Here is a 23,981-nt window from a genome sequence, read left to right on the forward strand (position 1 = left end):
GGACTGGCTAAATGTGCTGTTACTGGTTGCCTGATATGTCCAGCTGTTTGGAACTACAAGAAACATTTAGTGTAGAGCAGAAAGTGTGGAGATGTTCTAGAATATCTTTTTAAAGATAAGCCTTGCCGCATGTAGTAATTTAACATTGTGGTCAATTTATTGCCTCAATATTAACTTTGTCTAATCACAGAGAAGGTGATCAGTTCCCACAGATTGTATGCCTTACCAAGTGTGGTAATTACTTTTGTAACACGTTGACATGATTGCTGAAAAATAAACAGACCATGAACACACACAATAGGTTTCAGAGTCACCCGCTTTATTGAAGATATCATCACCAGACCTTTCATTTGGCAATACTAAATGACTGAAACTCAAGGCAAATAAACTAAGAAATAAACAGAAGCAGAATAAATGACAGTAGTGAGGAAAAGCTGTAATAGTCAAGACAGCAGTTTACATGAGTTCATACAGAATACTCTAGCAAGCAGCGTGTGGTGTCACCCAGCGTTACCTCTGCATTCATTGAGAAGTGGCATGGACATAATCAGGACTTAAAGAACTGAAACCTAAGAGTAGTGCAGTGGATTAATAAAGTATCTCAGACAGTTGCTGATACAAACTGCACTGAGACTAAAACAGGAGCCAAACCAGGTATGAATGCAATGAAATCACAGGGCAAACACTGAGTGTACGATGGTGAGTAATATGTGCTATCATACAGTGTATCTAACGTAGTGACATAATGACATGCAGAACTCTAAACTTGGCCTGCTTTTGACATAGCAGTTCTTATTATGCATTCAGTACATCTCAGTCTCTCATATGACGTCCCAGCTCCAGGATTTGTCCTAAAAGGGTATGTTCTAATTTTTTCACGTCTATCTTAATTCTGACTGTAAAATTGATTTTAGGTAAGAGGAAAATAGAAATCAATGGGAAATCAGCATAACGTTGATACCAACAAACTCCTGCTGGACAAAGATAGCCACTTAATTTGATAAGTCAGACTGCTGAAGCCTTATGTAAGCTTCAGCTGAACTTCACATAAACTGAGCATTTGTTCAGAGAATGAGGTCAATTTTGTGTCTTACAGTGTGATTGCTAAAGCTGCTTCATTTTACAGCCAGTATGAAGAGAAATGACCAATAACTCTTTCAACATACATGAAATCTAATATTAAGTATAAAGATAGACTTGAAAAAATCTAACCCTTAACATTTAGAGCAGAAATACAGATACAGGCTACATCATATGTATAAACACAGCTTCAGGTTACACAGTGACTCACAGCTCAAATGTACTTAGTCAGCTACAAAGGTAGTTTGATTCTTTGTAGTATATTATGTAGTGTAACACAGCAGCGCAAACACATCACAGCTTATAGCGCAATCAAAATATACTGATGCTAAACTGAAACTGCTGCTCTTGGCATCCCACTCTCCTGGTATTATTTCACCCTGGCAGTTAAAATCACCCCATTTTTTGAGTTGACCTGAACGCACCTTTGTTCAACGGCCGAGTCAGGTTGAGTTTAATGGGGAAACGAGTGAGTGAGATGGTTCTGGAGCTAGAAGTCAAACTAAAATAAGCTCCGATCAGCTGATGTATGGAGGATGGATTACTATAAAACATACACTCATACACACATGTACACACCACACACGAGTCATTTCCTAAAAAACATGGCAGACTTCAAATAGTCATTCTGACACAATATATTAGAAACTTTTATAAATAAAAGCTTTAAGGATTTCTAAGCATTGCTCAATTCATAAATATATGCAGCAAAAATACAATACAATAAAATCTCTTTGTAGGAATCAAGACGGGACATAAAAATATGTAAAAATCTTCACTAGACTTTAGGATTAGAGAATCTGATTCTTTCAGAAGTGCCCAAGTTATTTCGCTAAAACAGCAGAGCCACAGAAAGGCAGAGTTTAGCCAGGTTGTAGCAATCAAAAAACATTTTCCTGTGTTTGAGCATATACTCCATGCTAACACTTCTAAAGCTAAAACATTTGGGCTGCAAATATGTGGCCATGACATCCAGAAAACGCCGCGGTAACCTGGCAGCTCATTGTTCAGACTGAATGTGAATTTTCTCCTTGAGCTATTCACATGACAGCTGGGGTGTTTTAATAGGCTCTTTATTCAGCTCAGACAGCTAATGTAAGGACTGTACAGATGTTAGCTGGAAACTGGCCACCAACACGGTGACCAGACCTCCCAGTTTGTTCCAGTTTCAAGCTGGGTGTTCGAGTCCCACAAATATCTGTGAAACACAAAATGTTTTCAACATTCACAGCAACATGAAATGGTTCCAGTTTCCACCACAATTAAAATAATAATTACAATAGCATTCTTGCTTTCAGTGCTTGGATGATGTTTATCATGCTCTGTCCAACATTACCCAATATAAACACATAAAAAATGCACCACCAAATGAACACTCATTTGTCTGTAGGCCTGTATGTGACAGTCAATCATTGTGACATGGCCAAGGCTGCTGCTAGCCTATGCATCGTAGGAAAGTGTCACAGGCTATGACACTTTCTGACACAACCTGTCAGTCTGCTAACAGTTAGCTGTCATGCTGAAGAGAAAAGTCTCGTTTCTAAAGAGTTCCAGGACGCTTAGTTCTTCCTCACATTCCCCCCATTCACTTTGCATTCAGTCTGAACACACAGGTTCTCAGACCCCATTCTCTTGTGCATCCATACTGGAAGTTTCTTTTGAATAGCTCTGTTGTCGTAGCCACACTGTCACCAGCTGTGACTGATCAGAGCCAGTATCCACAAGTTTTTTCAGACGTCAATAGGTGCTGCCTGAAAAATGACTACCTCTACTTGCCCTTTTTTAAATATATTTCTTGTCATCTTACAGCAAACCAAACCTGGCGATACAACAAGTAGCTAGCTGATGAACCTTTCATTGCTTAAAAAAAGGAGCTCAAGCTGAACTTGCAGTTGTCGGTTTTGTCAAGAATATCAACGGCTTTCATTATACATGTCTTTGCCCTGTGCTGCACACTTTCATTACAGGCTTGCAACTTTAAGAATACAATATCCTCAAAACAGAATGTATATCTGCTCTGTAGAAACACTTTGTTTATAAGAAGCCCACAAAACTGTAACCTGATCTGGAACTCTATCTGGGTTACCACCAACCTCCTCCAAAAGCCAAAGCCAGTCTGTGCAACTGTGATCCAAAAAGTATTCAGTTAGCAGTTAGCACTGTTTAGCCAACATGGCTGACAGAGAAACCTGGGACATCCAAACTCTATTGATCAATGGCTCATTATAACCTTCAGCTAAGGTGGTGATTTTCAAAGTCTGGGTTGGCACATTTAAAATACATGAACACAACATGCTAAATAATTTTTGCATATACCTTCACAAATCTCTGCAGTGCATAGCTACAACATTCTGTGATAAACACTGTAAGCTGTTAGTCTCTTTAAAATACATAATAAATAATTAGAAATGTGACTGCCCAGAAAAAGTTTGAAAATCACCACATTACAAATCAATACATATCAACAACCAATTGTACTAGTACCATAATTAATTAATTAAATACTAAAGGAAAATACTGCAGATATTGACATGTGTTACCAAGGTTTACTTAAAATACAGGCCACATGTCAAAAACAGTGGTAGGCCTGTTATTATGATTGCAATTTTATACTCACTTATTATTGTGATACAGTACAACTCCCGGGAATGTGCCTCATAAGTCCTCAAAAGTTATTGAGGAATACAGTATATAAGGAAAATGCCTAAATTGTGACATGATGGGCAGTACCATCGTGTCACACAGTCTGTTTCACACATCATGCAAAGATCAGTTTGACTTCTCGACTACATTAAGGAAATCCAAACTAGGTAAACGATCTTATCTCTGAAGCCAAGCTTAATGAAAGAAACAGTTCTCTTCTTATGTGGCACCCCACAGAAAACAGATCTGTAACCCACTGGTTCAATGGTTTGACAAACATTGACAGAGACACTGGCTGCTGACAGAGGACAGAAAGATGAAGAAACTGAGGTGTAAAATTTAATATTGGCTTTTAAATGGCTGACAGCTGAGCACTGTCGTTGCTCACTCCTTCTTCTGATTGGCTAACAGGGAGGCCTCCCATCGCTGCGCCATGGTGTTCTGTCGTCTTGGCACAGAAGAGAGGGAAGGGGGGAACTGGAGGGAGGGGAAGATTCAGCTAAACCACTGGAGCCAAGATGGATGGATACATGGATAGTTTCATGGTTGGATGGATTATGGGATGGACGGATGATTGACAGACAGAGGAGGGGCAGAGGATGGGACAGTTGGAGGGATTATTGGACAGATGAATGAGAACAGTGATGTGCCAATGAAAACATGAGCTGAATAATGAATTTGCAGAATTGTGAACTAATGGATTAAGAAATTAATCAGTCCAACTGATTAAAATGACAAGTTCACAATTAAAGGTAACAAATGAATGAATGAGTAAAGGAAGAAATCAATCACCCAGTATATAAATTGCAAAGAAAAAGAAACATTTACGTGGATATTGCTATGAAGGAAGAGATTACTCTCAAGTAAGATGTTTCTTCAGTGGTGTGTTGTACATGTGCTGTTTGTGATTAAAGCTGCAGTCATCAATATCTCTATATAAACAACAGATCACTATGGAGTTGATATGTTAATCCTGAACAGTGTGATGCGCATGATCAGTCGACCCGTCAATTAAATGTCGCTACCCTCACTAGTCAGCACCAGAAATACTAGTCAGTTAAACTTATTTTATTAATGAACATGCACATTTAGATTACAGGATGACGTTTTCATGGTGTATGGAAAGCTTTCTGTTATCTGGTAATTACTTTTTTTTTACTAGGAAAATCTGTTGAAGTCTGAACTCTATTTAAATGTGAATGAAAATACACACGTCGTCTACACACCATTTCTGCTGCTTCTCTGATGTCCTCCCTTTCTTGCACTTTAATTCAGTGAATTAAGAGTTTATTCTGACCAAACCAGAGTTTGTGGTGACAAACCAAGAGGGTTTCGGTGAGCTTTATTTTGTTTCTGTTGAGTTTGAATGAAGTGAGTTTTATGATGATAAAATTACTGTTTTTGTGAATGGAGTTTGGTGGGTTCATAAACATGGTTAATATTTGAAGGGAATTCCTCCCAAGTGTCCGGGACACTGAAATCTTCAAGGATGTATTTGCATTTAAAACACAAACTGGTTATTGAAAAATGATCAACGGTTTAAAACTTGTCGTTCCTAGTTGTTAGGAACTTAAAGGAGTGAGGTCAGATTTTTTTCCCACATATTTTCACATGTGGCCACAATTGAATTATATAAATGAATGCTGCTTTAAGAGTTTCAAACAGGCTTTCTCCATTAAGCTGATTTGGTAAATGTAACAAGAAAACCATTTTCTGAAACCTGCTTACTAAAGGGCATGTAAGCGTCTTTGTCCCTGAGTAACCTTGTTACTTAAGTGCATGTAAACACAAAGTTTGACCGCAAATGGTCAAAGGAGAGAGTGTGAGAGAGACTCTATGAGGAGGGAAAGGCTTAGAGATGAGTCAAAGTCACAGCACATGGGGGGGGGTTGACTGAGCGTTAACCTACAGTGGAACAGAGGTCTGTCACACTGCTTTTTCTCTTTTAGTTTGGAATATCTTTGTATGCAAGTGCACATCAAAATTAGTGTTTTGGCCAAGGTGGTGTATTTTTTTGCTAATTGTTTGGAATATTCTTTTAGAAATCTTGATTGCTAAATATTCTGGGATGTCAGAGGCACCACAAGTACTTTTAAAATTAGACAGTTTGTCCAGTCAGTTCATTGGATATAGATGTAGATTTGTGTGTGTGTGTGTGTGTGTGTGTGTGTGTGTGTGTGTGTGTGTGTGTGTGTGTGTGTATACAGTATGTGCGTGTGTGTTAGTCAGCCAACCTTGTGGTCACAAGACAAACTGGATCGTTCCATTTTGCGGGTCCTGGACGGGGACGATGGGGAGGAGACACATCTGTCTGGAACCTCTGACACTAGAATAAAAACAAAGACAACGAAAAAAATCATTTTATCACAGCAGGAAAACAACTCCCACATCGTATTAACTTTTAGTAAGTTTATCCATCCAAGTCATTCTGACCCCACACACTCTGTCTCCAGTGTTCTGTTCAATGATGGATTAAGAACGGTGAAAACACACCATCATCTGCAAACCTGAGCACTCACTGAGTGTGCAGGGGAGTCTTTTGAAGTTTGGAAAGTGGATCATTTGAGCTGAACTACAATACAGCAGGATCGTGTCTGGACTGTTGGGTTGCTCATGTTTCTGACAGTGGGGGAAGCGTGCACGACTCTACGTACCACTGTAAGAGATGTTCTCGGTGAGGCCCGGAGACACCAGCACGGTATCGTACCTCTCTCTCCCTCTCCTCCACTCCTCCTCCCTCCTCCTCCTCCACATCTCCTCCCTCTGCCTCTTCCATTCCTCCTCCCTCTGCTTCACCATACGGATCTCTTGCTCTACCAGCGACTGGCTGCTGAGGGAGCGGAGCTTAAAAAACGGATTTGACGAGAAAGTGCTCTCCTGGGTTTCCATGGACACAGGCACCGAGCTCAGGCAGAACTCAGAAGCACTGCGAATGATCAGATTGGAGGTTTCCACAACAATGACGTTGGCGGAAGGCACCGTGTCCAGGTTTGTTGGCCAATCGGAGAGGCCCCCGATTGCGGAGGAGAGCAGGCGGTTTCTGGAGGTGGAGCTGGAGCAGTCGGGCTCCAAGATAATGACATTATTGGCTGTCATTTCATGGTAGACAGATCGAGGAAGAGAAGAGGAGCAGGAAGGGGATGGGGAGATGGACAAGGTAGGGGTACGGCAGGCTGGAGGTCTGGGTGGAGATCGTCCTGTTTGCAGGGTGGATGGTCTGAACACAGAACGACAGAAAAATGACAATAACAAGTTTCATTTTTGCTCAGTTTGTCTGGTTCACAGTTCACAGTTTAATAAAGCTTTTTGTATTGCTCGACAATCCTATATTTGGATATTTGGTACAATTAACCATATCTTGAAAGCTGCATTAATATTTTGTACACATATTGGATCAAATGGCTTTATGTAACTAGTTTTGCTCAAAGTCATGAACCAACAGAGAATTACCACCCACTCTGCAGTTTCTCCTGGATGGTGAAGTCAGCTAAAGGGTAGTGAATCCTCCACACTCCACAATGAATACTAGTTTATTTTTACGACTTCCTGTTTATTCATCCATCAATATAATTTTTGTTTTCTGAGCAGTATAGACTACAACCAGAGCATTTCACTATAGAACCCTTGATCTCATGCTCCTTGTACCTTGAATCTTGAATTTGGACTTCTGTTTATGAGGGGACCAAAGACATGTCTCCAACTAAAACTAATATTGTTCTGTGTCTGTTGGATGTGCCAAAAGGCAGCTGTTTGCTTTATACATTTATGATGTCAACATTGTACCTTTATCTGTCATTAGGGTGCGAAGAAGAAAAAGAATCCACCATTTTCATTTCATAGTACTTTCAAAGTCCAAAAATTACAGTTTTTAATCAAATCTTTACAATAAATATGGCTTCACCCATTTAATTAGCCAGTGGGGTGGATCAGTTATGTTTTCCATCACAGACCTGATAATGTTGGCACAATATATTTAACTCCATATTGCAAGAATGTTAAGAATGAATAGTTCTTTGAATTGACCTTCATTCATGTTCTTAGTGTTAGGGTGCTCATCTGTCCATTCCCAGCGTTTTCCATGTTCCCTTTTCCCCTAGTCTTATTTGTCCGTCTGTCTGCTCCCCTGTCTTTCTGAGCCTACGTTTACACATAGCAGGGTATTTTGGAAAACGGATATTTTGGCCCCTCCGTTTTCAAAAATAACATCGTGCACACGACATCATTTTCAAAAATGTTGTTGTTTACATGAACCCGGATAAATATGCCGTCGAGCGCATCATAACTATGCCAAACCTATGGATGCGAGTGTAAACACAGGCCGCTCACATGACGTTAAGTATTTTCAGTCGCATGTTGTGACGTTTCGGAACCTAAAAATGCCGTTTAACCCAGTTTACACACCAGCACATAAGCGGCGTTTTCAGAAATTTCCACTTTGGCCGGAGTTTTTAAAAATGATCGCTTTCTGTGAAAAAAACTCTGTTTGCGTTTAAACAAGAGGCCAAACCGCATGAAAACATATGCATTTTAAGTGTTAACGTAGGCTGAGACTGGGCGTGCCTCCTCTCTCTCTGTTGGCTCATTAGACTCATCACACCTGCAGTACTTAAGGTTGGCTTTCTGCACCAATGGTTGCCAGTTCGTCCTAATCTCTTCAGTGTTTCTGCATCTGTGTTTCATGTAAGTATTGAACTCAGTAAACTGACTCTTGTTACTTCCTGTCATTGTTTGACAGAAGCCTCGTGTTTTTGGATTCCGTTGTTTCCTGGCGTATGGACTGCCACACATATTTGTTTCCTTTTTTTTTCAGTGCCTTCCAGCCACATCCAGTGTCACACTCTGCCTCCGACCTGCAGTTTGATTATTATTTTGTCCTGCTCTGTTGTGTGTGTGTTTTCTGTTTGTTGTTAACAAGTTTTTCTGTTCAAATAAATCCTGTATCCATTCATTCAGTCTACTGGTCTGCATCACTGAGTCCAGCTAATTAGTTAGTTATTTTTTTCCACCTAAAATACCTTTACAGGTGTAATATGACAAACAGCGTTGGTCAGACTGTAAACATTTCAGCACAAATAGGCACATTGTGACTTGATGTAGTTTGTCCTGCTTGTCCATGTTGCGTTCTCTTCCAGTGGTTATAATGTACAGCTGGTGTTCAGTTGGTGACAGGGTCATATCTGTCAGGTGTGGTGAAAAGCACTCCAACCAATTTCTCCTTCCACCCCCACGTTCCTCCCTGAGGCAAACCCATTCTACAGTACTCTTCTTGCTGCACCACAAAGACTGAATTATGCTGCTGTGTAGGATTCTACAATGCCACAAGCCTGAGGTGCCAATTTTTGTAGCTAAAAAGAGCTCTTGGCATGAAGTGCAGCAGAAGAAGAAAAACAGGACCCTTTCTGGCAGCTGTTAATACCTGGGGATGGTCAGGCCCTGTGCAATCATCCCCCTCTCCCTGCGGTGCCGTTCCTCTCTCTCCAGAGTCAGTCGGATCTCTCTCTCCACTGCAGTCTCTGGCTCCTCCAGGGGGCTGCGGTATGACGAGTCATCCAGGCCTGAGTCCTCTGAACTGGGGGACAGGGTGGAGGACAAGGGGGGCTCCCTTGGCACTGGTGGGTGGATCTCCCTTTGAGGGGACAGGAGGAAACCTAGTTTAATTTACAAATAACTAAAAATAAAAGCCAACAAACAACAAGACTTGTGTTTCCATTTAGTTGTTGTTCAAGTTTTAGGAAATCTTTCCCGTTGGTCTTTTGTTTCAATGAATGAATTTGTCTCTTCGGACCGACATGTGATCAACATGTAGAGTGCAGTGTTTTTAGCTGCCACGATGGTGATAAAGAGGGGCTAAAGTACAGTGAGGTACTGGGTGTGAAGCATAGGTGTTACAGTTATGTACCTTGAACATCAGCTGCTTTGTTTAAGCTTCAAACAGGTGTCTCGCCAATCATATTCAAGCTGGTTATATTGTGCTGATGTGCCACATGAAGCAGAAGCAGGTAAGGCAGAGAAATCTGTTTCCATCAGTCAGCATCTTCCTTTTTTGAAATGTAAAAACAGTTTTGCAACACTATAGTTTTTTTTTTTTTCCAAATTTCTGTCTGTTAACAGCTAAATGTCTGACATGCACCATCAATGAAATGGTAAATCGACAGTATTTAAATAGTGCTTTTTTTTAGTCCGATGACCACTCAAAGCGCTTTTACCACACAAGTCACACACAGTCATACGATGGCTAGGCCATCTGCACATTATAAGCCATTCACACACACGGCGATGGCACAGCATCAAGGATACTTTGGACAAGATAGAGCTCAAACCACCAACCGTCTGATAAGTGGACGACTGCTCTACCTCCTGAGTCACAGCCGCCCCAGTCTGCTGATTGCTTTAACAGTTGTGTTTATCTTTGTGTCTACAAAAACCTCACAAAACTGTCAAAAATGCACAACATTATTTCCTAAATCCCCCTGCAGCAAGTCCTCACATTTAAGAAGCTGATCATATGTTATGTTTTGGTTGAAAAATGACTTAATGTGAATGCAATTATTGAAATAGTTCCTAGCCAGTGAATTTTCTCTCAATCAACTGATCATTTAATCTAGTAAATGTTTCAGCTGCACAGCATGTTGAAACCAAATAAGAACTGATTTCATGATTTATTAAGCCATAAGCAAAAAAAGAGTCCTGACAATGGGAACAGTTAAGTCTACTTGATTCCAGTACACTTTTAGTTGTTTAGAGGTCATGAGAAACAAGTGACACAAGACAGGAATTACATTGAGAAAACAGTGTTTGAGTCCCAAATTTCTATAAAGTATTGTGAAACCCAGCTAACTTCTCACTTTACTTACGAACTTGCAATGGAAATCCACTGCTAAGCCCAAAAAGTGATCAGTGTCATTAAAATACCTTCAGAGATAAACAATTAGTATTTGTAAACTGAGCCAATCAAAAAGAAGACAGTAAAACTGTCACTACCTCCAGCATTTCCTACCTGTGTTTGAGTCGGGGGCTGCGAGTGGGGGGGTACATTGAACTGTGGGTGCCCTGGAAGCTCCCCTGAGCTCTGAGCCCTGGTTTGGGAATTGGCTGACCTTTGACCTCCTCCTCCATCTTCCTCCACTGCTGGCGGGCCAACAGAAAGTCCACATGCTCAGTGGAGACATTTTCACTGTGGGAGTGTTGGAGGACACAGAAATCTACAGGAACCTGATGGGAAAGATGAGGTTCAGGATCAGATTACTGAACATACAGATGAAGGGAGGTGTTTTAGTCTGAAAATACACATTTCACAGAACCAACGAAGAAAAGATTTTTAGGCAATGACTTGACAGTTACTGAAACACAGTGGTAATCAGCTTTGGTACATGGTTGGTTCATTGGCATTGCTTTCTCATAGGCCGGTGCACAGCAGTCAACATGACTTCAATGTAAGCTTTTATTGTGTCTTGTGGACAGTGACCAAGGTGAATTAAAGAAAGATCATTGCACCGGGGCTCTAACTGATTATTATCACTTATATGCACACCTGACAGTTACCTGTGATTTCAAAAAATACCATAACACAGCAAGCATATGCAAATATAGTGTGTACCTGCTGTCAGACATCGTAGCAGCCTTAACATATATATGTTCGACTGTACCACCTCAGTGTGGTGAGAACTGTGTAATATTTGCTGCTAGTAGAGAATTTGTGAGGAATTCATCTTTTAAACGTGCTTCTAAAACAACCCTGTGACCACAGAGAGGCTGATGCTGGCCACTTTGCTTTGATGACAATGTTTTGCTCATTTCTGTAGCCTCCACAACTGCAGCATAGTTAGAGGAAGACTTTACATTATTCACTGCTTTCTGAATAGTGCACACTGAGCTATAAAAACAGCAGGTTCAGCGCCTCTCTTAACACTCCTTAACATGTTACATGCTGTAAAAAAGAGTTTATTGATCCATCCAACACGTCTGTGCAGCGTCTCCAGCTACCTTGCAGGTTCCCTTCCCCAAGGCTGAAATTGTCATACCCTTGTATGTATATATAAGCAAACAATGTGTGAAATGTGTGAGCTTTAGAGGTGCTGGTTGGCATTTTCTTTTACTTTGAACAACAAAACAAAACAACCCTAAAAACATTAACCATCAGGGTGTGTGCGAGCTCTCTAGCATGGCAATCGGATGCACTTCGTGGACATTCACCAGCCGTCTGACTGACTGACTTTGCACTTTGCTTCATAGAGGTCATACTACTTCCTGAACTGGCACTGAACGCTATTGTCTGAGGCAAAATCAGTTAATATAAACCTTATTCCAAGGGCTACTGAACTGGGCATAAAAGATGAGCGGTATTAAGTATAAAACACCGTAGAGCTACACATCAGATGTCCTGTGGGGGCAGATAAACTGGAGATTCACTTCTTGAAAGCCAAGTTTGAGCTCGGTTGGGGGGGGCTTACCTTCCTGTCGGGGTCTGTGGAGCTGGCTGTGGAGCTGACAGAAGGAGACCGAAGGAAAAGATCTCTTCTCGTCTCCACGTCATCGTCATCCCTGCCTCCCCTCCTCTCCTCCTGCTCCTTCTCTCCTCCCTCCTCTCTCTGCTCCTCTCTTACAGTCTCTGCTTCTGGCTTGTCCTCTTCCTCATTCCCTCCTCCTCTCTCCTCTTCTTTCCTATCTCCATCACAGATGCTATCACAGATATCGCTGGCTTCCTCTTGGTTGGTGACATCACAGGGCGCGAAGGCTGCCCATTGGTCCTCCCCTGCTTCGCTGTCCGAGTACACGATAGCAAGTTCAGCTTGGAGGCAGTCGCTAAGGTGACTGTCGCTCAGGTCGTCTCTGTTGCCGAGGTCGTTGCCCCAGGCCTCCTGCAACGTGGCTGCTGCAGGCTGCTCTGAAGGATCTGAGGCAACAGCCAGGGGTTCTGATGATGAAGGACACACTGAACTGTCTGAGATGAAGAGGAGCTCTGCCAGAGCATCATCTGTCATCTTTCCCACAGTCTTTCCTATCCACCCATCCTCTTCCTTTGTGTCTCCTCTTCCTCCATCTTCTCCAGTCCCTTCATCTTCACCTTCTATTTTTACCTCCCCTTCATCTTCTCTCTCAGTTTCTCTTGTCCTCAAATCTTCTCTCGTTGTGTCTCCTTTATTTCCATCTCCTCCCTCTATTTCTCCTCTCCCTTCATCCTTTCTTTCTGCTTCTCCATTTCCCCCATCTTCTCCCTCCTCTCCTCCTCTTTCTGTCATCTGTCCTCCTTCACTTTCACCGACTTCCTTTCCCGTCTTCCGTTCTCCAATCTCAAAAACAAGATAGTCACACTCATCTCCCTCTGTTTTTCCATTTTCTCCCTCTGCAGCCTCTTCTTCCTCCTGCTCATTCTTGATTGGCTGCTGCAACCCATGGACCTCTGGGTAATGGAGTTCTTCTACTTCCCGGCTGTGCCAGCTAACCAAATTTTCTCTGTCCAGGTCTGTTAGTGGTGGTGATGAGCTGATTTCCATGGTATCAGGATCTGTTGGCTGTACTGGAGTTGGGGAGTTGTTGACAGGGTTACTGTTGCTGGAGCTACTGTTGTCTTGGTTACCGTCAGTTAGCTCAGCTGGTATCCTCCTTAGCCCAGCTGTGGCTCTCTGTGGGCACAAAAGCTTAATTACATAACGTAATAACTTAATTACAGCCTCAATACTAATACATTCTAAACATTTTATAAGTCCATTCCTGCCAGGAAAAAAATTTACTTTTCAAGTCAAAATTATGAGACAATGAACATTCTGTGGTACTAAGACATCATTTTAAAATCAAAATTATAACATTTTCGTTATCATAAAATTGTAGATCAAATTAAAAATCATAAAATTTTGATTTATGGGCGAATTTTAGGTCAAAATACTAAATCAAACTTCTGAATGATTCTTTGAGTCATTCATGAGTCATTTCACTGTGAAATTCCACTTATTTAATTTTGACAGAAGTCAAAATGTCTACTTATTGACTCATACTTTTGAATGAGCTTGACCTAGAAAGTGCATCTGCATTCACTGTGTATTTATCCTCATTGACTTCACTCAAATTGTCCCTTCAGGCATGTCTCTGCCACATATTGATATAATAATGATTCAAACTGAAAAACTGGCAAACTGCTACATTGCCTTATGCAAGCAGCAAATGTGGTTTTATTTGGAATATATAAACAAAGTACAAGCAAACAGCTATGAAAAACCAAAATTCAGCTTCAGTGCTGAACTGTATCTTTAAGTTCCATCCACACACACCTAACACAGACACAGATCTATGCACACATACACATCATGTAGATCAAAGCCATGTAATGTTTGATGGCTTTTACTCAAGCCTTCATATCGTTACCATGGTGGTAATGCGTTGGCTGTGAGTGGGTTACCAGATTATTATGGTCTGTCCTTCCAGGCATGTGCTGGTGACAGACGGGAGGTGTTGCTATGGTAACACTAAGTATAGATGCAGAGGCAGGCAAGCTGCTAAAGTCATTTCTCTTTCAGTTAAGTCACAATGTGTGAAGAAAGATCAAATGAATCACATATTATACAGCAAAAACTCCCAGTTATGGTACATAAACATCCTGACCTGCATTATAGTTATACTGATAATAGATGTTTAACAAATAAAACATGAAAAGTGACAAAATGCCTATCTGTGCTTGCTAACCTAAAAACATTAAGAAACACTAAAATGACTGCAGAATACATCCCAGCCTTGGAAGACTAAATCAGACCTTTTATGACACGATTAGTGATGCCTCTGTAACAGAAACACTGAATGACTGCCAAAGCATCTATAACATGCCAAATGCAGTTTCTCCATGCAGTTTTTGGTGTTTCCAGGTGGAGACTGAGCACTGCATCTTTTATGAGGAGCCTGGCTGGTTTCTAAGTGGACCAAAATGCACACAGGATGGTTCCATGTTGATCAGTGCATGAGGAAGGTCATGTTTGATGGGATTTTGTCATTCTCGTTAGACAACATTTAGTGCATACATTTAATTTCCTCAGCATTGAAATCCTTAATTAACTGTGATGTCCAGGCTCGGGCATTATCTTCCAACAGTCTTCATTTCAAACACATCACATAGCCAATGATTAACAGTTCTCTTCATCACTTGAGCATCAGCACGAATCCTTCCTACAGCGTTCTTAAGTAAAGTAAGACATAAGCTCAAATACTATACTGCTGTAAAAGTTATTGGTGAGCAGACATGGCAAAACATTCATGTTTTCATCATAGGATGTAAGGAGGAGTCTTAATGACAGTGCATGTCTGCTCCTGCAGTCATTCAATCAACTTTTTCTCTATATAGGTAAATCTTCAATTCCTAAGAGGAGTCACAACATATGGGGAGGATTGGAGAGTTATTATTTACGCATCAACTCTAATCCACACTTCCGATCACTGCCTGCCCGGATTTGAACCTGTGACCTTTTGGATTATTGGCAGACCTCTGTAACCTCTGTGAGATACACAACAACTTGAAGTGAATTTACTTTCAGTCTCAAACCTGTTTGCCCACCATCAACAGCTGGAGACAGCATCATCAGCACCATTTAATCAGACATCTCTGTGTGAGTGTGTGAGTGTGTGTGTGTGTGTGTGTGTGTGTGTGTGTGTGTGTGTGTGTGTGTGTGTGTGTGAGAGAGAGAGAGAGAGAGAGAGAGAGAGAGAGAGGGGGGGGGAGGGAGGGAGTGTGAGAGTGTGGTGGGAGGATTACAGAGCAGCTTTAGACATCATGTGTTTTATCAAAGATGAGGAATAAGTGAAGGCATGTTGCCTCGTCAGTAAGCATCCAGCAATTCACTATTCTGTTCAATATCGCATTCTGTTCTCATGTATTGTATTCTACATCATCCAGTGGAGTTACAATGTGATGATAATATTCTGTTTTTTCTTCAATATTATATTCTGTTCTGTCTATTCTGTCAGATGTCTGCCCAGCCAAATTTGTTATATAAGACAGCATCCTAAAATCGGGCAAAGCACCAAAATCGTGACAGATAAGCGCACATACAGAAGCCAAAAAACCGGGCTTTGATGGTAGCTCAAGCTAAGCCAAAGCCTCGCGCAGACACCTCGCGCAAGGCTACGTGGTGTCCGCCAAAAACGTCCCCAAATCTCCACCGCACGAGGAGGAGGCCATAAAGCCCGGGGAAAGTGTTCTTGTTTATTATAACGACGTTGTTGATGTGTGTCATTGATTCATTTATTTACCTACCAACAGCTTCCAGCACAGCAGCCAAAACGAGATCATCTCCAGGCGGCCGCGGCGCGCGCATTCCTCTCCACCTCTCCCCAACGGCAGCGCGAGCAGCCAGGCGGCCACCCGCTGGCGCGAGGAGGGACGCATACAAGCTGACGGCTGCGGCGCGTGTGTGTTTGTGTATGTGTGGTGGAGAGAGGCAGAGAGTGAGGAGAGAGGAGCAGAGAGAGAGAGGAAGGATATATCGACCTGTGCTATTATGTTGCCGGTGAATTAGAGCAGAAGAGATAAATCTGTATTGGCAGACTATTGTACATCTCTCTCTCTCTCTCTCTCTCTCTCTCTCTCTCTCTCTCTCTCTCTCTCTCTCTCTCCCTCCCTCCCTCTCTCCCAGCTCTCCCTCTCTCTCTCCCTCCCTCTCCCTCTCTCTCTTTCTCTTTCCCTCCCTCTCTCTCCCTCTCCCTCTCTCCCTCTCCCTCCCTCTCCCTCTTTCTCTCTCCCTCCCTCCCTCTCTCCCCACTCTCCCTCTCTCTCTCCCTCCCTCTCCCTCTCTCTCTTTCTCTTTCCCTCCCTCTCTCTCCCTCTCTCTCCCTCTCCCTCTCTCTCTCTCTCTCTCTCTCTCTCTCTCTCCCTACCTCTCTCTCTCTCTCTCTCTCTCTCTCTCTCTCTCTCTCTCTCTCTCCCTACCTCTCTCTCTCTCTCTCTCTCTCTCCCTCTCCCTCTCCCTCCCTCGCCCTCTCCCTCTCTCTCTCTCTCTCTCTCTCTCTCTCTCTCTCCCCTCTCTCTCCCTCCCTCCCTTCCTCCCTCTCTCCCTCTCTCTCTCCCTCCCTCTCCTTCTCTCTCTTTCTCTTTCCCTCCCTCTCTCTCCCTCTCCCTCTCTCCGTCTCCCTCCCTCTCTCTCTCTCTCTCTCCCCCCCTCTCTCTCCCTCCCTCCCTTCCTCCCTTCCTCCCTCTCTCCCTCTCTCTCTCACTCTCACTCTGTGTCATCCCTCTACCTGCACACTGTGTTGCATTCCTCCCTCCAGGCTCCATTGTAAAAGATAGCCATCTTATAAAGTGGGCTAGGCCTATAGGGATGCAACATTCACTAAATTCACAGTTTGAATGGAGGAGATATGGTAACTTATGGTAAATGGTAATGTTCATTTAAAATGATAAATAGAGGGCTTGAATATTCCTTCCAGGTTGGCTATGTGCCATATGTATTTAAACTACTAGTATTATATTTGAACTAATTTGCTAAATCCAAAACCACACAGACCAGTATCTATCCCATTATAACTGGGCATGCTTTCAGGAAATACTGATGTGTCAGTTTTTTCACTCATAGCCCTGGGTGTCCAGTTTCATGGATAACAAGTCAATATGGCTCACAGCATATAACACAAAGCAGCTCACTGCAGTGTAACAAAAACAAGCACATGTAGCAACATGCTTCAGCTCAGCGACCAATGCACGTAATAATTTAAACAAACCATGCAGCAAACTTTCAGTTTACTGTAAATGATCTCTTTATCTGTCTTCTTGAGTTATGCAGTCTTAGATTCCTTGAAACAAATGTGAAGATTTGAGTTCACTTCTGTTTCACCAATCTCATAGAAAGAAGACATTTTAGGAAAGAAAGTGATGCTTAGAAATGCATGTAAGTTACAGCAGATCCTCTTAAACACAGTCACACACTTTCCACTAACACCCACTAAAATCTGGCTTTTGTCTTGAGTGGGAAAGGCTACAATCAGCATTCAGGTATTTATCAGCTCCAGCTCCAATTGGCAGCGCTGGAAAGATGACAGCCAGGTGGACACACACATTTTCTCCACTTTCCCAGCATGAAGTTGATGTGCATTGAACTTGTGTGTAAAGGTTCCCTGATATCAGACAGAAATGTCACCTTGTTACACTCCATTTTCATCTCATCATCATCATCATCATCATCATCATCATCTCGTTAAAGATATAAAAAGTAATCACCATAATACTGTCACTGGCCTCCATGCTGCTTTCTACTGTTCCCCGTTTCCCTTCATGTTTATAACGTTGACCATAAGACGGCAGAAAAAAACAAATTCATCAACTGCCAACAGGTTTACTGTGTTTAAAAAACTGACATATACACAATAATCTTTTGCGTAAAAGTGGTATAACAGAGTGCAGGATTTCACATTTCAGCGGCTACAGTTTGCTTTATATATCGTATGAACAAACAATTGATTTTTTTGCTGGGCTTGAGTGAACAAACTGCCTTGTCACAGTCTCAATAAACCACTGAAGCTACATTTGTCCTCAACAAATGTTCTTTTTTCTTTCATGCCTCACTTCGCCCTTCCTTTCATTTGTAGATCTTTCTCCACCTCGCTCGTTTGTAAAGGAGCTATTTACAAAAATATATCCGAACGTTCTCGCCATTATTGCAGCCAAAGGAGAAGCGCTGGATGAAATGACCCTGCTGGTTGATTAACGACCATTGACCGACAGACTGTTGTGTCATCTGTGTGTGCGAGAGTGTGTCTGGGTGTGACAGAGCTCAAGGTGAGGTGAGGTAAGGTTCCAGTGTCTGGACACCAGATCACATCTGGCTCGACGGACCACACACACACACACACACACACACACACACACACACACACACACACACACACACACAACAAAGGACTGGGTGCCAGACACTCTGGATAGGGACAAGAGATTAGGGAGAGGGACGCAGACAGACTAAAAGGCAGACAGACTGATGAAGAGGAAGTGATGGAGACAGACAGACAGACAGACAGACAGACAGACAGACAGACAGACAGACAGACAGACAGACAGACAGACAGACAGACAGACAGACAGAGTCTGAGTCTGAGAGAGAGATGAGTGCTTCTGCCATCATCTCATCATGAGAAGCAAGACCCAGGCTTGACCTTCAGATATGAAGTCCTTATTAAATGACTTGTGCTTTAATCTGGTGACAATATGCTCTTAACCCTTCACAGTAAACACAAACCTTGGAGTGTACTGGGTTCATCTGGGACTATTTTTAAACATGGTATAGATTAAGATTTAGATTAAATTAATGCTAGAGATTGCAGTACGCGGTGTCACTGCAGACAAATTGTAACTGCTGTCCCTGAAGAAAGAGAGAGAGAGTGTGTGTGTGTGTGTGTGTGTGTGTGTGTGTGTGTGTGTGTGTGTGTGTGTGTGTGTGTGTGTGTGTGTGTGTGTGTGTGTGTGTGCGCGCAAAAGCAAATCTAAAAAGATAAGGTTGTGTCAGGATCAGGACCTGGAATAATGAATACTGATGCAGTGGGGTTCAGTGGTAAAGGCGGTGGATTACAGTTGCTGATAGCTGGTATTTGGTGGCAGCAGTTTATTGAATCTCTCAAATAAAATGAATGTGCAGCTGCACTTCTCTTCCTGGTTTAAAGCCACATCACCTCAATCAGTGATGTCACAGCCAGTGTTGGGTTTGAGCTGTGAACAGGAAAAACACCTGCTGTGACTGATTGGCCAAATTGCCACATGCTTCAGAGTTCAGACTCAGCCAGCCCAGAAGTTCTCCAGTCTAAATATGGGATTTGTCACCACATTGATAAATACTGTATGAACATTTCCTCATGTGTCATCCTACTAACAGGACAACATTGTTTGCCAGTGGCTTCCATGACTGAAATGAATCACATGACTGATTTCCAATCTGATCTGGTAAATGTTTAGATTCTTGGTTAAGAATAAGAAACGGGTGACAAACTATAGGAAAGACTTGAATAAATAAGCAGAGGAACACAATGATGAGACATGTCACATGATTGCAACCCACCTGAACATCTCTAGGAGGTTTTGGAGCATTGTGTTAGACGGCGTTCTTCACCAGCATCATCAAAACGCTACATGAGGGGATGTCTTTGAGAATCTATGCTTTTTACTCTGAGTTGTCACCCACTTGCCTGTTGTATCAGAGGTCACTGACTGGATCAGACTCAGTGTTTAATTAAGCAGCCCCATGTATGCGTGTAAGCCTACTTTCATGTGAGATATCAAAATGGCTTTACTGTGACTGCATTGCATGCAGTGGATTTTTCCAACAGTGTAAATCATTACATGGTTTTGGTTGAAAGACAAGGTCACAGCTAGATGACACTTTGCTGCCAGCTCTATCACTGACACGCATACAGACACACACACACACACACACACACACACACACACACACACACACGCACACACACACACACACACACACACACACATACAGTACATGCTCACACACACACTGCCTTCCTCTTTCTTTCACTCTGCGTTAACATCAGCAGTGTTTCCTGTATTCCACTCCCCACAGATCAATTGAGCCATTGGATAAAATGATGCCTGAACTCTCCCCCTCCAGTTAAGAGACCAAAGGCAATCAGTTAGATAGGCTTTTTGTTGACTCGTTTGACTCGTGATACACAGATACAAATATTGCACAGGGCAGTGCTGCAAATTACACCGAAGACCACCATGACTGCTCTTCATGCAGTTGTTTCTCTACGACACTTCGCATCATTTCTTGTGTAAAGGATGTGGTGCATTGTGTGGCTGACGATTAATCAGTCAGCAGGAGAAATATGACCTACAATTTTCCTACAATCCTCCTCTCACCGTTCCTCAATGTCTCTGTGTATTCCAGAAGGTATTTGATGATTAAACACATTTTGCACCATTTTTTTCTCCCTTGTCCACTTCTACCTCAGTCTGGCTATCGGGTTCTACGCCCACTGATGTGATGCTTTTTCCTGAGTCTTAACTTCAGTGTCAGAGATGCTGAAGAAAGGCTGGACAGAGCAGCTACTCAGTGTTAACCTTGTCAGGTGTATTGAGGGTATTGTAAGTGCAGACGTGAACACACGTTATGGGGATTATTGAACTTTGGTGAATCTCCAGAAAGAAGCCTGTGCTTGACGCTGAAGGACTTACCACCAAACATGGCTTGGACAATCGATTTTAAATTTGTGAATTTGGTGACTGGACTCAAAAGTCAGATGATCTGTATAGCACTTCTCTTGTCTGACAACCACTCAAAGCACTTTTACAACACAAGTCTGCATTCACCCGTTCACACGGCGGCTAAGCCACCTGCTCAATGTGAGCGTTACCCATTCAAACACACTCACACACCAATGGCACATTGGGGGCAATTTTTGGGATTCAGTATCTTGCTCAAGGATACTTCAGCATACGGACTGCGGAGGCCAGAGATCAAACCACCGACCTTCTGACAGGTGGACGACCGCTCTACCTCCTGACCAACAGCAGTAAATAAATAAACACAATACTGAGACAGGCAACCATGCACTGCCATCAAAAATAATCATTAGCAAATGTAATCATAATGAGAAATAAACAAAATCAACTGCTCTCATTATTACTACCAGTTCTAGTATTGCAGTCTGCACATGGTTTGTCCAGGCGGTGTTCCCGTACCCCGGCAAAAACTGTTTCTTGGCTTTGGTTGGAATTCTTTCATATGTATGAAAAAGTGGACCACTATTAGTGTTATGTCAGCTAAATTGTTGTAGATTGTAACATTTCTTTTTTAACAGTTATGAGAATGAACATAAAGAACAATTTTGATAATGGTTATCATCTCACAATGTTATGTTCTGAGCATACTTTATTAATCCTAATCTCTGCCATTGTCTACAGTGAAACATGTAAACATAAAAAAGAACAAATGAGAAATCAGAGCAATGTAATATAATGCACTGATTCCAAAAAGATGGGACGCTGTGTAAACCATAAATAAAGCAGAATGTGATTATTTGCTAATGTGAATTTGATGCAGCAACATGTTTCAAACAGGTTTGGACAGGAGCAGCTACAGACTGGGAAAGTTTGGAACATTTTGGAACATTCCACAGGTAAACATGCTGATTGGTAACAGGTGATAGTATCATGATTGGGTATGAAAGGGACATCCTGGAAAGACTCAGTGGTTCACAAGCGAGGATGGAGCGAGGTTCACCACTTTGTGAACACATGACTGGATAAACCACTTGGATTTTTAAAAAAATTTTTTTTTTTTTTTTAAATTGTTTGGATTTTTTTTGGAATGGGTCCTACACATTATTGTGAAAAATAACAAAAACTTAAAATGTTTCAACCAGTCTTAGTGAATTTTTGAACCTCCCAGCAGATTTGGTGCCCCCTATTGTCGATTGGCTTGCCTTGGTAAAATGTAAAGACAAAACAATGCCATGTTTCGTGTTGACTTTGACTCCTTTAAGACAACCTTGAGCTGCATGTCAGCATTCAGCAGAAACTTCATGCTCACTCTCCAAAGTTTTATCCTTGATTTGGTTTGGTTTCACACTTCTGTAATGATCACACACCTGGATGAGAGTATTATCTGATCTTTGAAAAATACACACCAGACTGTCCCCTCCAGGTATCCATACAGGTATAATAACTCTAAAGCTGAGCTTCACAACAGAACACCTTGGCTGGAGCTCTTCTTAAACATATGACGCACATAAAAAACACAGGAAAGTCTTTGAAGAAAGAATCATTTAAGCAATAATTCATTCCTGCTCTTGTCAATGTGTTTCACAGCTTTCAGAACAAACTTTCAAGGCAAATGAAAGCACAGAAATCAGGAGCAGAGTGGTGTCTTACCTGCTGTTCCAGCTGTCAGAGTGGTGTGATGGAAACTGGTTACACGAGCATGAAAGCAAATTATTGTTCTGTTTCTTTTCCTTTGCCACCGTGTTTCTCTTCGCACTTAGATTATTCCTGTCTTTCCCCTTTATATCCCCCGACTCTCTCTCTCTCATGCACACATTTCAGTGCCAGCGGGGTGCATATTGAGTATGTGTGGGCAGCAGCCAATCAGAAAACAGCAGCTTTAGCGACATTTGCGACACACACACATGTTCAGCCTCACACTCTCACACTGACACACTTATTATAGGACGGATATTGGCATTCATAATACACTCTCTTTCTCTCTCTCTCTCTCTCTCTCTCTCTCTCACACACACACACACACACACACACACACACACACACACACACACACACACACACACACACACACACAGACAAGTGAAGCACATCTGTCATCTGCGTCTGTCTTATCCAACCTTTTCGGAGGATTAGTGTGTTGTTTTTTTGGTTTTTTTTTTTGACGTTGAAACTCAACTTGATAATCTCCTACACACACACACACACACACACACACACACACACACACACACACACACACACACACATCATCTATCTGGGATGGTTATTTCATTACTGTGTGTGATGTCCTTGCAGTGTAACAGTCGTTGTGTTTCATTCGAGGCATGGAAAAGCTGCAATTTGTGATATCATACTGATTTACATGCAATGTCGTGTGGGGGTAAGAATGTTATGTAATACACTGATGTATAATGTGATGTCACACCAATGTAGTTTTACTTAGAACAGTTACAGACGACACTGAACATAAACCCCGAGACATCACATGAAATTATAAGTCACGTAATACAGGAAAAAACAAAACAAATACATTATCACGCAGCCTGAGCTGTATGTTAAAAAGTCTAAAAAAGGTGCACAGATCTATTGGATACAGAGCGGCACACTGAGAAAAAGACACACACTGTGACATCTTTGCTTTATCTATTAAGCCCTGTCCAAACAAACATCGTAGTGCTAAGTTTTTCCATTGGCTTTTTAGTTGTTTCAAAAGGGCTCTCGCATTATAAGGAGATCCATCTGCTCATCACCTCTGTAGGTTAGACCGTGAGATTCATGATGTCTCCAGGTAGGATTAGCCAATTTGCCACCACAGTCCATTATCAACATATAATGGTTCATAAATAAAACAAAGACACCAAATACCTACAACAGTTTGGGTGAACATTTTGCCGCCAGGGGTGACCTTTAATAGTGAGTGGACTAATCTCTATGGTTGTCATGGAAACATGAAAGGGACTTACTTGGTGGTAATTCAGGCTTGTGCATTTAGATGTCAATTCAGCAGAGTACAAGAATATGACCCCTGTAATTTGAGCATTAAATGGTGCACAAT

At 42.0% G+C, this 23,981-nt stretch overlaps 1 protein-coding gene across 6 annotated transcripts; it reads right to left on the reverse strand.

Annotated features, from left to right (window-relative positions):
• Positions 1-298: 298 nt before the first annotated feature.
• On the reverse strand, positions 299-22,690 carry LOC139338729 (midasin). 6 transcript variants are annotated; one of them, XM_070973975.1, is made up of 7 exons: positions 22,577-22,690; positions 12,174-13,346; positions 10,721-10,935; positions 9,140-9,349; positions 6,378-6,940; positions 5,958-6,049; positions 299-4,200 (listed from the first exon to the last, which is right to left on the reverse strand). In XM_070973975.1, exons 2-7 carry the CDS (start codon positions 13,215-13,217, stop codon positions 4,108-4,110), a joined length of 2,217 nt encoding a protein of 738 aa, XP_070830076.1. In that variant the 5' UTR covers positions 13,218-13,346; positions 22,577-22,690; the 3' UTR covers positions 299-4,107. The 6 variants fall into 6 exon arrangements, with proteins under 6 accessions (XP_070830076.1, XP_070830078.1, XP_070830073.1 ...); XM_070973977.1 differs by having other exon boundaries at positions 299-4,445; XM_070973972.1 differs by lacking the exon at positions 22,577-22,690 and adding an exon at positions 15,959-16,315.
• Between the last annotated feature and the right edge of the window lie 1,291 nt (positions 22,691-23,981).

Source organism: Chaetodon trifascialis, chromosome 11, assembly GCF_039877785.1.
Source record: "Chaetodon trifascialis isolate fChaTrf1 chromosome 11, fChaTrf1.hap1, whole genome shotgun sequence".
In the NCBI taxonomy this organism is placed as follows: Eukaryota; Metazoa; Chordata; class Actinopteri; order Chaetodontiformes; family Chaetodontidae; genus Chaetodon; species Chaetodon trifascialis.

Bases quoted from the DNA above. Each gene is read 5' to 3' on its own strand.
- LOC139338729 (XM_070973972.1), bottom strand. From the start codon at position 16,090: ATGCGTCCCTCCTCGCGCCAGCGGGTGGCCGCCTGGCTGCTCGCGCTG. The intron at 6,050-6,377 runs GTACGTAGAGTC...TTTTTATTCTAG, and splicing joins CGAGAACATCTCTTACAGTG to TGTCAGAGGTTCCAGACAGA. The intron at 4,201-5,957 runs GTTGGCTGACTA...CCCTCCCTCCAG, and splicing joins GTTTGTCTTGTGACCACAAG to TTCCCCCCTTCCCTCTCTTC.